Source organism: Pieris brassicae, chromosome 4 (genome assembly GCF_905147105.1).
Source record: "Pieris brassicae chromosome 4, ilPieBrab1.1, whole genome shotgun sequence".
Lineage (NCBI taxonomy): Eukaryota > Metazoa > Arthropoda > Insecta > Lepidoptera > Pieridae > Pieris > Pieris brassicae.
In genome coordinates this window covers 11,127,383-11,140,971 of record NC_059668.1, presented here as the reverse complement: position 1 = coordinate 11,140,971, position 13,589 = coordinate 11,127,383, and the positions used below count along the sequence as shown (strand labels likewise).

General features: G+C 35.4%; 1 protein-coding gene across 1 annotated transcript; it reads right to left on the bottom strand.

The window, feature by feature from the left end:
* Positions 1-4,996: 4,996 nt before the first annotated feature.
* Positions 4,997-12,839, bottom strand: LOC123708233 (D-glucuronyl C5-epimerase). Its single transcript, XM_045658832.1, has 8 exons — positions 12,577-12,839; positions 11,443-11,557; positions 11,199-11,338; positions 9,927-10,502; positions 9,679-9,813; positions 9,024-9,208; positions 7,411-7,575; positions 4,997-7,305 (listed from the first exon to the last, which is right to left on the bottom strand). The coding sequence occupies exons 2-8, from the start codon at positions 11,549-11,551 to the stop codon at positions 6,939-6,941; spliced, it is 1,677 nt and encodes a 558-aa protein (XP_045514788.1). The 5' UTR covers positions 11,552-11,557; positions 12,577-12,839; the 3' UTR covers positions 4,997-6,938.
* Between the last annotated feature and the right edge of the window lie 750 nt (positions 12,840-13,589).

The following is a 13,589-nucleotide window of genomic DNA, read 5'->3' as shown; positions in this document are numbered from 1 at the left end:
TAAAATATCAGTTTGAGTGCTCTATTAAATATGCTCTGACTTTTCCGTAAAAGCTTTAAACGTATTGTTGATTTATATATTGTAAGAGCAGTTTATTAAATATTACTTCATATACCCTTAATTGATTTAATTAATTGAATTTCTATACAAATTCTATAGGACGAGACGCTTATTAAAATATTGGTCAAAGATGCTGCATTGGTTAAAAACAGGAATGTGTGTTCAAAAGGTAATCACCACGTTGGTAGCTCGTTCAGCAGAGATAAACTAATAGCCACGTGGTGGTTCATTAATTTTGTTAAGCAAAGAATTGAAATTGAAGGAAATAAAGGTTATCGTAAACCGTTTAATGGAACGCCTAATTGAAGTATTAATTTCAGCCTAGAGAAAATATTAAAATATGGTGCCTGTTTAAGTTCAAGTATCACGTAAACTTTATCTTTTTAAATAATAATAATCTTTATTTCTTCTCTCACATATACATACATAGAAGGTTATTATGATTAAACTAAGATGATAACATTTGGAAGTGTATGTGTGAGACTGGTCTCTGTAACAGGAGACCTGAGTGACAGATAGCCAGCCTCTCCACCACCGGACCGGAACACGAACAATCAGGTCATTGTCATAAGATACAATATATCATCAATTTCTCCTACATCGTTCCCACAACTATTGATAATATCTATAGACATATAGGCATATACCTTTCAATATCAGTATATTCAACAAGCTAAAATCTCGGTGAGATTTTCTCAGAGCAGAAAGAAGAAAAAAAACTTTATTATACACAATTTACAAGATATTTAGGTAAACTGCACTGGCCCCTAGGATTCCCTGTGTTGTGGGCAGCCAGTCTCTTGCTGTTGACATGACATGAACTGTATTTTACTTTGTGATATCTACATAACGCAAATTTATATTTAAACTGTTTTTGCACTATAAGAATATTTTTTGTATCAGCACAGAACAGGTTGACACCATTTTGTTTGAGATTTTTGGTAAATGTGTGTAATGTGAGTTTTGAAATATTGGTAATAATATAATAGTGATTATATTATATAACTAGAGAAGACCTCATACTTTTATATGTGGTTTTCTCCCACAGGGACAGGTGAAGAGACGAAGGACTATAGGTGTGTGAGTGGTGTCTCCATATTTTTACGCCGCATTCCACTTGCCCCTCTGCCAACTTTTAGGCCTTCTTTTTTAATTCTTCTGTGAAGTAAGTATAACGCAACGGCTCGTTTCTGGTGTGTGTCCATGGCGGTCTGGAACTCAACTGATCGTTTCTCGCCGCCCGTCTTGCAACCGCTCATATTGCGATAATCAAACGCCAAGTTTGCGAGCGATAATCGCAACCGCGACGGCTGCGTAACCGCACAAAACTCGGGTCTCGTGAGTTTTTTAAATAAAACTACATTCTGCCACAGCGGTGGGCGTGGGTGAAAACCGCTTCATGAGTCCTTAGCGTAAGGCGTTTCAAAACATAAGTTCGAGAACATAGGTAGTTTATTTGAGGGGCTCAACAAGGCCTTGCATCAATAATTAAGCCCAGGTATTTGAAGGTATTTGTAGGGTGTTTTAGTAGGTCAAAGTCAAAGTAAAAAATAATTTATTAGGTAAAAAATAATATATAGGTAACACAAAGTACACTTATGAACGTCAAAAAAAAATATACATTAAATGCTTCTAATTTTACATTTACTTCCAGTTCTCAAATCAAGGGCGTAGCTCGGTAGAGAAGAACTGGCAGTAAACTCTCTGCCACTCTTTTTAATCGCTTAGTTGTTTTTGTTTTACACAACGTTTGGAGCTGCAATCATTACACCATGTTCCACATGACATCTTAACAAATAAATAATAATAAAATGAATTAAAAACAAACATTTGTCTCAGATTGTCAAAGTTCCTCTATCAGGTGAAATAGAAGCACGCACCTACATTCTCGTGGCAACAACACGAAAATACATAGTCGAAATAACTAACATGCGGTGAGCATACACGAATTCAAGTCGACCAGTCATAAGTAGCACCCGTTCACGAGTATCACGCATGGCCAGCCATCGGCCCCCTCGCCATATTTTAGGGAGAGAGACAACCCGACGCATGGACGCCGCCACAAGCAATGACATTTAATCGAGCATGACGATCCTTGAAATGTGAACTTGGCTACATAAGAAGATAATAATAATACTAATTATACTGAAATAATTTGATACCACATGGATCACGGTTTGTTCCCAATTTACATAGAAACAGTCGTGGATGTTGGCGATCGCCCCAGTGTCAGGAAATGCAGCCGAGAGATTCAGTCGCGTTCCCTCTTTATACTGGAGCAATTCATATCCAAGCACTAGAATCGTTTAAATATTCATTTATATTATAATAGGCCATATACGATTTAAATTTATTTATTGACAACACTTGTGAGATACTAGGTATTTTGTTGAAAAAACGTATACAATTGACTTTGAAAGAATTACTCGTTTTATGCAGCCTTGTAGTTGGTGCGCTAATTTAGTCTTTATTATGAGTACTATAATTATGGAATCTACTATTATTTTAAAAGGTATCTATATTTTACCTTGAAACTACAGAAAATGTCATGTACATGGCTTAAGAAAAACAAAATTATTCAAAAAATAGAATTATAGTACAATATGTCAAATCGTTGAAAACATATTTTACATATAATTTTTTTTAGTTGTTTATATTGTAATAGTTTTACCTTTACAAATTTTATTTAATAGATAAATTTACAGTGCTGAATATCTAGACCAGCAACGTAACGCAATATAACGCAACATTCTGAAATTTATTTCAGAATGTTATCCAGATATGTTAGGTCTGCAATAGTGCTTCGACCGCTGTTGTTGACTCGTCCGACCACCTCAAGTAGCCTGATACTGAGATCCTCACATGAATATATACCGCCAACGCAGTATGACACTCCTATACCCAAGAGGCTGAATATTCTGTACGTTATGAGAGTGTACTGGGAAACAATTCCATTGTTTCTAGTGACTTGTACGAGTTTTGCGATCTGTCTGTTTTCGTGCGCTTGGGCTACTCAACATAAGGTAGGGTTATATATATGTAGTTACTAAACAGAACCAAACCAATAAATCTGTGGACTGGTTAGCGCTTTGAAAAAAATCTTAATGTACTCATTTGTGTTGAATTTAGATTGACGTAGTGTACAAGACGCACTCCCGCGATAACATCTCTCGCACAATGGACCTTCGCAATCCTGACATACACAAGATCCTGATTTTTAACCAGCGTTACGAACCATGGCCCGAGATGCAAGACACTCTAGACAAAATGGCTTTAGCACAAAAGCGGGTTTTACTGCGTGCACAATCCTGCCCGAGTAGATAAAGAATTTATCTATCGCATTCAGTCTCATTTGATTTCAGTTCACACAAAAAATTAATTGTACACTTACTGAATGTTTCTTTTTCCTTTCCCCCAATATTTTCACCCCATAAAATAATTATAATATTGTAAAAAGTTCTGTACATTTTAAATAAGTAGTTGCTTGCGCAAAATCGCACATGTCAAATCAAATGCCTCGTACTCAAGTTCTAATAAAAAAAGTTCAAAATGTAAATGTTTAGTCAGCTATTGAAGCTCACATTCACACGAGTTACATCGCCATAACCGAAGATAACACCGTGTACCAGTATGGCGGTTCTACAGGCGTCTTATTACGAAATGAAAAAAAGAATTTTGATGGTCATAGCGATGCTACCGGCGGCCCAAGCGCATGGGCGTTAGTTAACTCGTCGGATTAATTACGACTTTCAAAGGATTTGTTCCACAAAAATTCTAGTATTTTCGGATAGTCCATAAAAAAGAGGCGACAGTGTCATGCCATACTTTTCCGGTGTGACTGACAGCCCGCCATACCAATGCGAATGCGTTGATTAAAAAAAATCAACTATTTAACCATGTACCAGGCTAATTTTTGCACAGTTAATCAGCGTCGTGCAGCCATTTACGAAAATCACCATGCCATACTTTTCGGACGGTTCCAAATGGCCGCCATACCGCTGTAAAATCTGCATTTTTTTGCCAAAGGATTTGTACCAGCCTAATTTTTTTTTCAACAGTCCCTGTATGATCATAAAATAAATAGGAAGTCTGATAATGCCATACCTGTGGGAGTTGGCGAATGTGTGCAATATTTTTTTTATTGTAAGATTGTTTTCGTAATTTGAACGATTTGTACCAGTATGGCATAATTTTTCGGTGTAAGTTTGAGGTTTAACAAATACTATTTCAAAATTTCAAAGACCTAGATGGCGGCAATGTTGTGTTATAACCAGATGTTAATTGTAGAATGTTGAGCGGCTACCACCGCTCGAACGATTTCTCGAATATAGGCTTATTCTTCAACACAAAAATACCTTTTATAAATTTATTTTTTCGAGTGTGGCACCACTTTGGCACTTCACCGTAAGTACGGTGCAATGTTCCCAAAGCATATGTACTTTTTTGTCAGACACGTTAATAGAACTGAAAATAATGTAAGGAAAGAATGTCTAACGTGTCCAGTATAGTTTATTCTTTAAAATATAATATAAATCTTTCCCGAGTAATATAAGTATAGAAGAATAAAACAAGAAATGATTGAGATACTTTATTGTCATTCACAGGTGCACCTATCATGCTACAAACTACGACTTAAAAATATGTATTGACGGAAGTGTAGGGATATTCTTGGAAATTCTCACTACAATAGCAATATATGTTGAGGTTCCTGTTTAGTTCCAAATACCCAAACTTGTATTGTTACTTTTGAACTTTTTTTGCAAATATTCTTTTGATATATTAGTCGTTACGTAATATTGTCGACGCTTAGAAATAACGACTGGTAATCCGATATCCAGGCGTAAACGCCACATTTGCCAACGGTCCCTTAAGGTCAAAGCACACATATCAACTCGGAAAGGGATCGTCATAGTATCGCCGTTCGCCTGGCCGTCAACCTAACGTATCAGCAGCTCCTGCACGTCAAATCGGCGACGGCTAGTTGGGAGGGGACGAAGAGACGTAAGCGCGTGTTTCATTCAAACAGTACTGAACGGCTCCAAGCGATACGGTGACGATCCCTTTCCGAGTTTATATGTGTGCTTAGACCTTAATCCGTAAACTTTTGCTGGGATATTTGGCTGAGAATTCCAAGAAGTAGGAAATAACAACGTATGATCCTTTTACGGCGGCAGTCAGAGTCGTTCATTAAGAGTGAGAAGTAAAAACTCAAAAACTAACCATAGGTCACCGCTCTTTACTAACGTTAGTAAACTCGGCTAGTTGCAGTTTCCTTTAGTTAATTTATAACTTAATGGACGACTTCGTACCCCAATCGGCAACTACACATTACATTAAATTGCAGGTTCTTTAGGAATAAATAAAGAGTATTATAGTTTATCTATACAATAACAAGTTTAAGTCAACGTAAGGAATATCTAAGCTCATCTACATTTGGAATGCAATTGGGGTTTCCGTAACCGAGTAATTTTTATGAATAATCTCTAAAAACGATAAAAATTACTAGCACAGAGAACTTACTTAGCTAGGCGTTCATTCTTACGTTAATAATAAATAATATATGTCTAAATAAATAGGAAATAATAAATTATAGTTCCGTAGACGACGCTACTTACTGTATAGGAAATAATGACTGCTTTTTTTTAAAGGTTTATCTTAAAAGCGTTTGGTCAAAACGCGCTTTTATAGATATCAATGTAATGACAAGAAATATAATTGTTTTATTTTTGGCAAGAGCACAGGTTGAAGCAAGAAAGAAAAATTGTTAGGTACTAGTGAATTAGAACTAGTTTTTGAGATTGGTCTAAGTCAATTAGTTTTTATAATTATATATTATTTAATAAATAGAAATTTGTGCTTCGGGTCACAACCGAATGTAATAGAATTGAAGGAATATTTATACATATTGAAGTCACCTCATAACACGATTAGATTACCCGCAGCAATTTTGATTAAAAAGAGGGTAGGCAATATTTTAAGTGAGAGTTTACTTGTTGTACCCTATTATTAACATTGCCAGTTAACTAAACGAAAATATTATTTAAAACATTATTTTCTGAACTTTGAAGTTCAGTTTGAGTTAACTAAACGCTATATTAGTGACGAGCTTTTTGTTAAATGGTCCCTTTGATTGAAAAATAATTAACGTGGAGTAAGGAATATTTATCATTGCGGTAATAAACTCGTATTGAAGATATTAAGATAGTCATAAGCGAACTATTGAAGGTTGGAGTCCATATCATCACTTTTGGAGAGGTCCGTGACCGAGTCAAGGATTCACGGGTTTGGGACAAAACTTAAGTACGAAGATTGTTCAATGAAATCGATATGTTTAAGTGTATTTACATTAAGTACTCATTCATCACATTAAAGGGAAACGTTAGACACTAGTAGATATTATTGTTTCCAACCCCGATGTATACGAGCGCCAAAATTATGTGAATTATAAATAACTAAATTATTTACAGCGAAATAGAAACGTTCAGTCTTAGTTTTAAAATCTATTCAAGCGATCCGTGTTTCAAGAAGTTTGTTAGTTTTTGATACCAGAAAATCTCATCACACGTGTACAGGCAAGAATGGCCACGTAACAAAGGCAAAGTAGTTTATTCAATCGATTAAGGTCTTTAATAAAATTACCAATTGGAATATAAAAGGGGTGCCTATTTAACCTTTATCGCCTATAATTATAATCCTATAAGACTTTCATGGTCGCATCTGGAATATTTGAGTCTTCTTTCCACATTGAGATTCGTATCCAAACTATCAAACACAGCCGATCTTCAATTCATTCTTGCATTCAAAAAAATTTTTTTTTTAATTTTGGATCAATTACGACCAATCCAGAAAGTTAAGCAACAGGATCAAATAGGAACGGTTCAATTGTGTGCAGCTCGTTTTCCTTGCATATATCCCTCCCAGCGTTTCGCCGTGTTGATTAAAATCGGATCTGGGTCCAATCCTGCCAGAAGATACAACTGGTTGACGTGAGTCGCGTGATAATCCCACCTGGCGATGTTGGGACTGACGCCTAAAGTGAAATGGCGCAGATCGTAGAAGCTCCCGCTGCCCGTGTCGAAGACGGGTAGCAGGGTCTTGAGGGAGAGCATACCGTCGTCGAACATCTTCTTGGCAAGTGAGATGGAGTTGTCTCCTTCGATCACGTGTAAGTCGTAGAGCCCGAGGAGGGTGTAGATGAAGCCGTTCAGCACGAACAGAGGTGGCTTCGTCGGGTATTCCTCGTACCTGAAAGGTAAACGAATCACAGATGAATAAACCGGGATTTCCATTTAAATATTCACATTAGGACATTTGTACTAGGTATAAGTAGCGATCGGTCTGGGAGCTTACCAAACGTATTTGTCCATCCACATGGCTTTAACTCCGCCAGCCGAGCTGGGCACGTCCAAGAGGTGCAGGGCGCGTTGGGCGGCTCGTAGATACGACACGTCTTTGCTGCGGTGGAAGGCTCTGGCCAGCACCGAGATGCCGTGCCCTTGGCTCATTGCCGAGTGCCTGGAAATTGTTTTAGACTATTTATGTTAATCTTATTTTGACACAAACTCGATAGAAAAGTTACGACGATTCGACGACAGACGATCGACGACGACGACGATTAGCCATTCGAATAAACAATGGAAGTAGCGTTGAAGTAAGCAAATTGTCGATATACTATTTTATGTGTATGTGAAAGATCTATTTGCAATTTATTTATTCGCTTATCAATATACACACGAAACAATTACGTTATACGCAAAATCCAAAAGCAAAACGCACATTAAAACATAAAACACAGTTAGCAATTATTACCTACTTATACAAAAAATAAATATATAATCAATTGTAAGATGAATTAAAAATTTTACTATATTTAATATAAAATAGGAATAACAAAGCCTGTATATCTAATAAAGGATACCAGAGTTTTTTGTATATTTTATTTTTATTTTTTAGTTACATTATATATATTTGTGTTATAATCTGAAACTTGCGTTCTTCTATGAAGAAACGGTGTGAAATAGAAAAAGCGACAATAAGTCAGGGCAGTCAACTACGTCTACGTCTGGTAAAGACCTCTACAGTTTCTACGTAATGCTGTGATTTTACGTCCATTACAACTGTCCGAAATACATAATTTTAGTTTAATTAATTTTGATGAGAATATTCTGATACCTTTTGTTAATTATATTTTTTAATAGTTACGTCCTCAATGTATAATTTTATAGTTAGTGTTTTGTGCGTTTTGTGAACTTTTGTGAGGCAAGCTATCGGTCTAACCTCTCTTCTTGTTACCAAACTAATATAATTTCTCAACATCCTCACGATTGACAATTGAGTGCCTTTCTTATCGGTACCGAGGTATGTCCTCAGGACTCATTATTTTAGTGTAAATTGTGTATCGACGACCACCGAACCGTTAGTTGTGGACAACGTTTTTACGGAATACTGGTTCGCTTACTCATTGAGCCGCTTGACAAATAAAATAATAGGCGCCCGCCTGAAACTAGCGCACTAATAAATAAGATTTTACGATGCGCGTGCGACATAACGGCCGTGTTATTGCTTGAGGTACCGACAGCTGAGTGGCAGGTCAAGTGGCATTTACGTTTAACGAAGCAATGCTTAATTGTTTAATTGCTATTCCACTTGACACTACATTGATTCATAATACAACGGTAGACGATAACACGATATTTTGTTCTGATTTCATTAAGAATCCATGGTATTTAGCATTACGGGTCAATTCAAAGTAATTATATTATATTTAATTATAATTTATAAAAAATAATTATTTATATATAATATATAAATAAAATATACTCCTAAAGTAAGATGACTGCCAGTGTTTTTAATAGTCCATTTTTTCAATATCTCTAGGGTGCTGCAATATGTCTCATCAGCCCAAGTAACCAAAGTGGTAAAAATATTTATCGAGATATAATAAAATCACGAAAACCACTCACCATCCAGCTCTGAGATCTGGCACTCGCGATGCCACACGCCTCCTGGCTCGTACGGGCCATCCTCCTCGCGCTCGCTGCGTACTCACGAGCCAACGGGCTGCCGCAAAGAAATGCGCCATGTGCTCGCTTGTCGAAACACGAATGTTGGCCGCACTGCCCTCGCCCATCAGAATTATACTGGATATCTGCCGTTTTACATTAATTTTCATTGTAATTCATAAGAATAGAGCAGTGTTGGTCTAGTGCCTTTAGCGTACGATTTTTATCCCTGAGATCTTAGTTACTGTCTATGTGCGCATTTAACATTCGTTCGAAAATATCGTAAGAAAACCGGCTTGCCTTTCGCCCAAAAAGTTGACGGCGTGTGTCAGGCACGGGAGGCTGATCACCTACTTGTTTTTTTTATTTTGTTTTTTAATTCATAAGAATAAGGTACTGGTTTAAAATTGTCAGTCCACTAAAGTACAGTTCGTTCAATTGCTGTAATCACTTCAAAGAATTCAGTCAATATAGAAATCATATCCATTTTTTATTAGGTCAGAGTTAAAACATTATAATTGATTTAAATATTGGGAATCGATGTCTCTTTCGATCACAGCGCAAACACAATTCATTAGAAAGAGAAGAAAGAATACTTTTTGTGTACTTAACTAACCTTAAATTTATTTCTAGGAGATTTCCGCTTCGCCTTATCTAGGAGCGCCCAGCCTTTCTGCATATCCGTGACTAGATCGCGGGTAAGTCGCCGCCACTTGTGTTCTACACCGATACCGTAATATATGTGGTCATCCTGAAAACCCCAGATTACATACAAAATCTCGTTGGTTGACACTTTATATATTTTATTGTGTCTTTGCCTGTTTAAAAGAATCCCGTAAAAGGTGAATTATAAACAGGACTTACCAATGCATAAATAAGCTGGAGACTGGTGACGTAATGCAAGTATACGGTTTCTTTTTTATCTTTATTCTGCAAAACCACTGTCAAGGAGGAGTTAGGTTTCAAGCGCAAATCAAGACTTAGCACAAAGTCCTGGCTGATGTTAACCTTACACCACACCTGACTGGAGGCCTGGTCAGACGTCGAAAATCTTAAAATATTCGATTCTAATTCCGTGTCGAATTCGCGGGATACAGTCGCGTCCGTGCTGACGATCCAGTTCCCCAAGTTTTTGTCTCCATCGTCGATTATTATGACTCTCGGCTCGGGTTCCGTGAGATTCTTACTGTAATGTGCGAGACCGAACTGGGCTATCTGAGTCGGGTAGAAGAAACCTTTGGGCTCCCATTGAGTGGAGACGGGCACTCCCTCTATGCCGCTGATGCATTTGACCCGGTCCCGCACTTCTACGTTATAGTTCTCGAAGGTCGCAAAGGTGCCGCGGGGATCGTATATCTTTTTTGGATGATACACCTTGCTATAACTGTGCGACCATTCAAATCGTTCAACGCCGTCCGCTGGCGTTATTTTACCGTATACCTAGAACAATTAAAAAAAAATTGAAGTTTGCAAACTGGTGTAAAGGAATCCACATTATCTTTTGACATGTCTCTTATCGTGTCATACTGGCTTAGGTGGATAATATATTTTTTAAATTACTAGTATTACATTCATACATTCATTCTACTGATTGGCCATTATCCCAAATGTTTAAAAGCTCGCCCCGAGAGTCAGAATCAGAGAACTTTTATTATGACATTGATACAATATCTCGTTAATTAATATTAATTCAATACGGTACTTCAGCATGGAATGGCTGATATTCTGTTATTATATTGGTATATTGTAGTCCCCACTAAACATTCCCAATCCCCACTATACAATCTCCATACTGTGGAAGAGTGAAACGCTTTTATAATGAAGCAACTATTTGGCAACGTTTACTTTAGCTAATTATGTGACGCGATGCAGATCTGTATAGAAGATTAGTTTCCCCAGTCCAAGTTTATATTTACGTATTTAGTTTTTTCATTCTTTTGTAAAACGTTTCTTTATGCCAATAACTATGTTCCAGGTGCCAATTTTGGATTGTTATCATACAATCAATTTCAACTGATATGCTGCATAGATCTTCTAAATTTTTTAGCCTTTATGACAAAAAAGGCTTCAAACTTTTGGAAGAAAAATATTTCTGTGTAGTGAAATAAATACATTGCTAATGAAATATACGCTTACCTCAAAATACTTGTGTATAAATGAGAAGGGGAGATAGACCTCATCATGATCACGGTGACACACCACCGAGTATTCCCCATTGATCAGACACTCTATGTCCTCATTGTTATCCTTGGCCTGGTCCTTGTTTAGTATCGAACCTACAATAAAATTAGGGATGTTATATTTAACTTATAATGTGAATTCTCTACTAGAATCATGTACAATAAAAAGTGACAAAGTAAAAAAATACAATATTACTTACTAGGTCTCAGTGTTATATCTGTGCAGCGACTCCAATACAGCATGATCAGTAGTGCTCCACCACAGAGTGCAGCTAGGCCTAACCGCATATTCCACCGCACCAACATCATTGCTGCCTATAAAAAAGGGAATGGTTTTACAAACCATATTTTTGCTAAGCTATATTATCTATAGCTATTTAAATCTTTATATAATTTTTTAAAACTATCTATTGTCTCATGGGAATCGACTCAAGGGCTACCCAGCCATATACAATGAACTGTGTAAGGGAAAAAGAAAGTAAGCAAGCACAGATTAAATCAACTACTTCAATTTTAATTACTAGTCAGTAATATCAATAATGTAATATATCTCTAAAAAATACATTAGCTACCTGCAACAAAGATTTATCCTTAAACATACATTATTTATGATATGCATTTCCAAGAAAACTGATACAACTTTAACTTTATACCTAAAATAGTATCCAGTTATTACATGTGATACCTTATATGGCCACTGGACTAGTTAAGTTTGCACACAATTTGATGACACATTACACTACACTAATAAAGCTATAATTTATTATACAGAGTAGCCTTATACATGAATTTGCAAGACCCTCTATTTCTTAGACATATAAGTTTATTAACTCAAATGTTTAAATAAAATAGATTAATGTTAAAATCTAACCCTTACACAGTACACACTCATACTAAAAGCATTTTAATATCATTTACTATACATATAAAGAAATATCTTTAAAATATTAAGAAACTTAATAAGACATTAATATATTTTAATTTATTTTCCTACTATATTTTTCTTTCATATAGTCGCCACTTCTATTGATAAATATTTACATGTTAGTAAATATAGTTATATAAGTATACTCCTAAATAAAAGAAACTTAATATTAAAATTTAATTTTTAATGTGATATTTTTAAATAATTAAGTGTGACTCCTGCTATAAAGATCCTTTGAAGTGAGCAATGAGCGTACATTTTTATATTTGTAGAAACAATTTATGTAGGTGTCACGATCAATGTTTGTTTATGTGCTAGTAGACCATGTTTAGAACGAATGCCAACAGAAAACAAGGTTGTTATATTTAGTGTTTTAAGATCGTATTAATAAAGATTTAAATGTACTTACTTTTTACACAGCGGGCCATTCGTGAGAGCCAAAAATAAATATTTTGTTCACATTTCGGTATCATATGGCATTAGATTATATGCGATTTAGTAGTCAACATAGTATTTAAATAACTTAGCTTTTCACACGATATTTAAACTATTAGATTTCTTTTAGACATACATTTAAAATATATCCTGTTCAACAATCTACATAATATACACTTCGCGTGATCATTTTAATTCACATACTATATAATTAGAATTAAAAAAACAAGGAGTTCAAAATACATAAGTCATAAGGTGCTAAATAACGTTAGGTAAACGTCAAAGTTGTCATGTTATATGAAGGAGCCAATTTAGACAGATGACACTAATTTTGCTATTAATATTCGTGTAGTCCGTAATATATCTGTGGTTTTCGTGAGGGACTTGCCATGTGCTTCTAAATAATTTTGAAAATTAATTGCTTTAGGCTATATTATTACAGTGTAAATAAAAGAATATTATTTTTAGAAATGTTTATTATAATGTAACTTCTATATTAACTATGATAAATAACTTCTCCTAACTATTATTTAATATATCACTTCAAATAAGCCTTATCCAGTGATCATTCCTAGAAATAGTTTCAAAGTTTATTGGTTAAAAATGGCTTCGGATCAACAATAATACTTGTACAAATAATATGATTATAGTAACAGGATTATCTACATAGTAGTGTCATAATGCAAATGGCCTTACAGTTTATTTATTCTCGCATATTTTGTTTCCGAGATGTATATTCCATCAATAAACTTTTTATTACATTATTAATTTATAGCGGGCATGAACTAAACGTAAATAATGTTGTTGCTTTTATTATGAAAATGTATTTGTACTTATTAGAATAAGGACTTCAACGTAAGTTTTGCTTGCTTAAAATCGTTCAAGTAAGCAAATTTTCCTCGACTGCTAACAGTCTAGTTTGATTTCACAGTTCGTTATTCATTGTTTGCCTCCCAGGCATATAAATACCAACTTATCTTACTACCT

Excerpts from the sequence above, each read along its gene's own strand:
- LOC123708233 (XM_045658832.1), bottom strand. The coding sequence starts at position 11,551 with ATGATGTTGGTGCGGTGGAATATGCGGTTAGGCCTAGCTGCACTCTGT. Across the intron at positions 10,503-11,198 it reads TTATACACAAGTATTTTGAG|GTATACGGTAAAATAACGCC; the intron begins GTAAGCGTATAT and ends TAATTGTTCTAG. Across the intron at positions 7,576-9,023 it reads CCAGATCTCAGAGCTGGATG|GCACTCGGCAATGAGCCAAG; the intron begins GTGAGTGGTTTT and ends AACAATTTCCAG.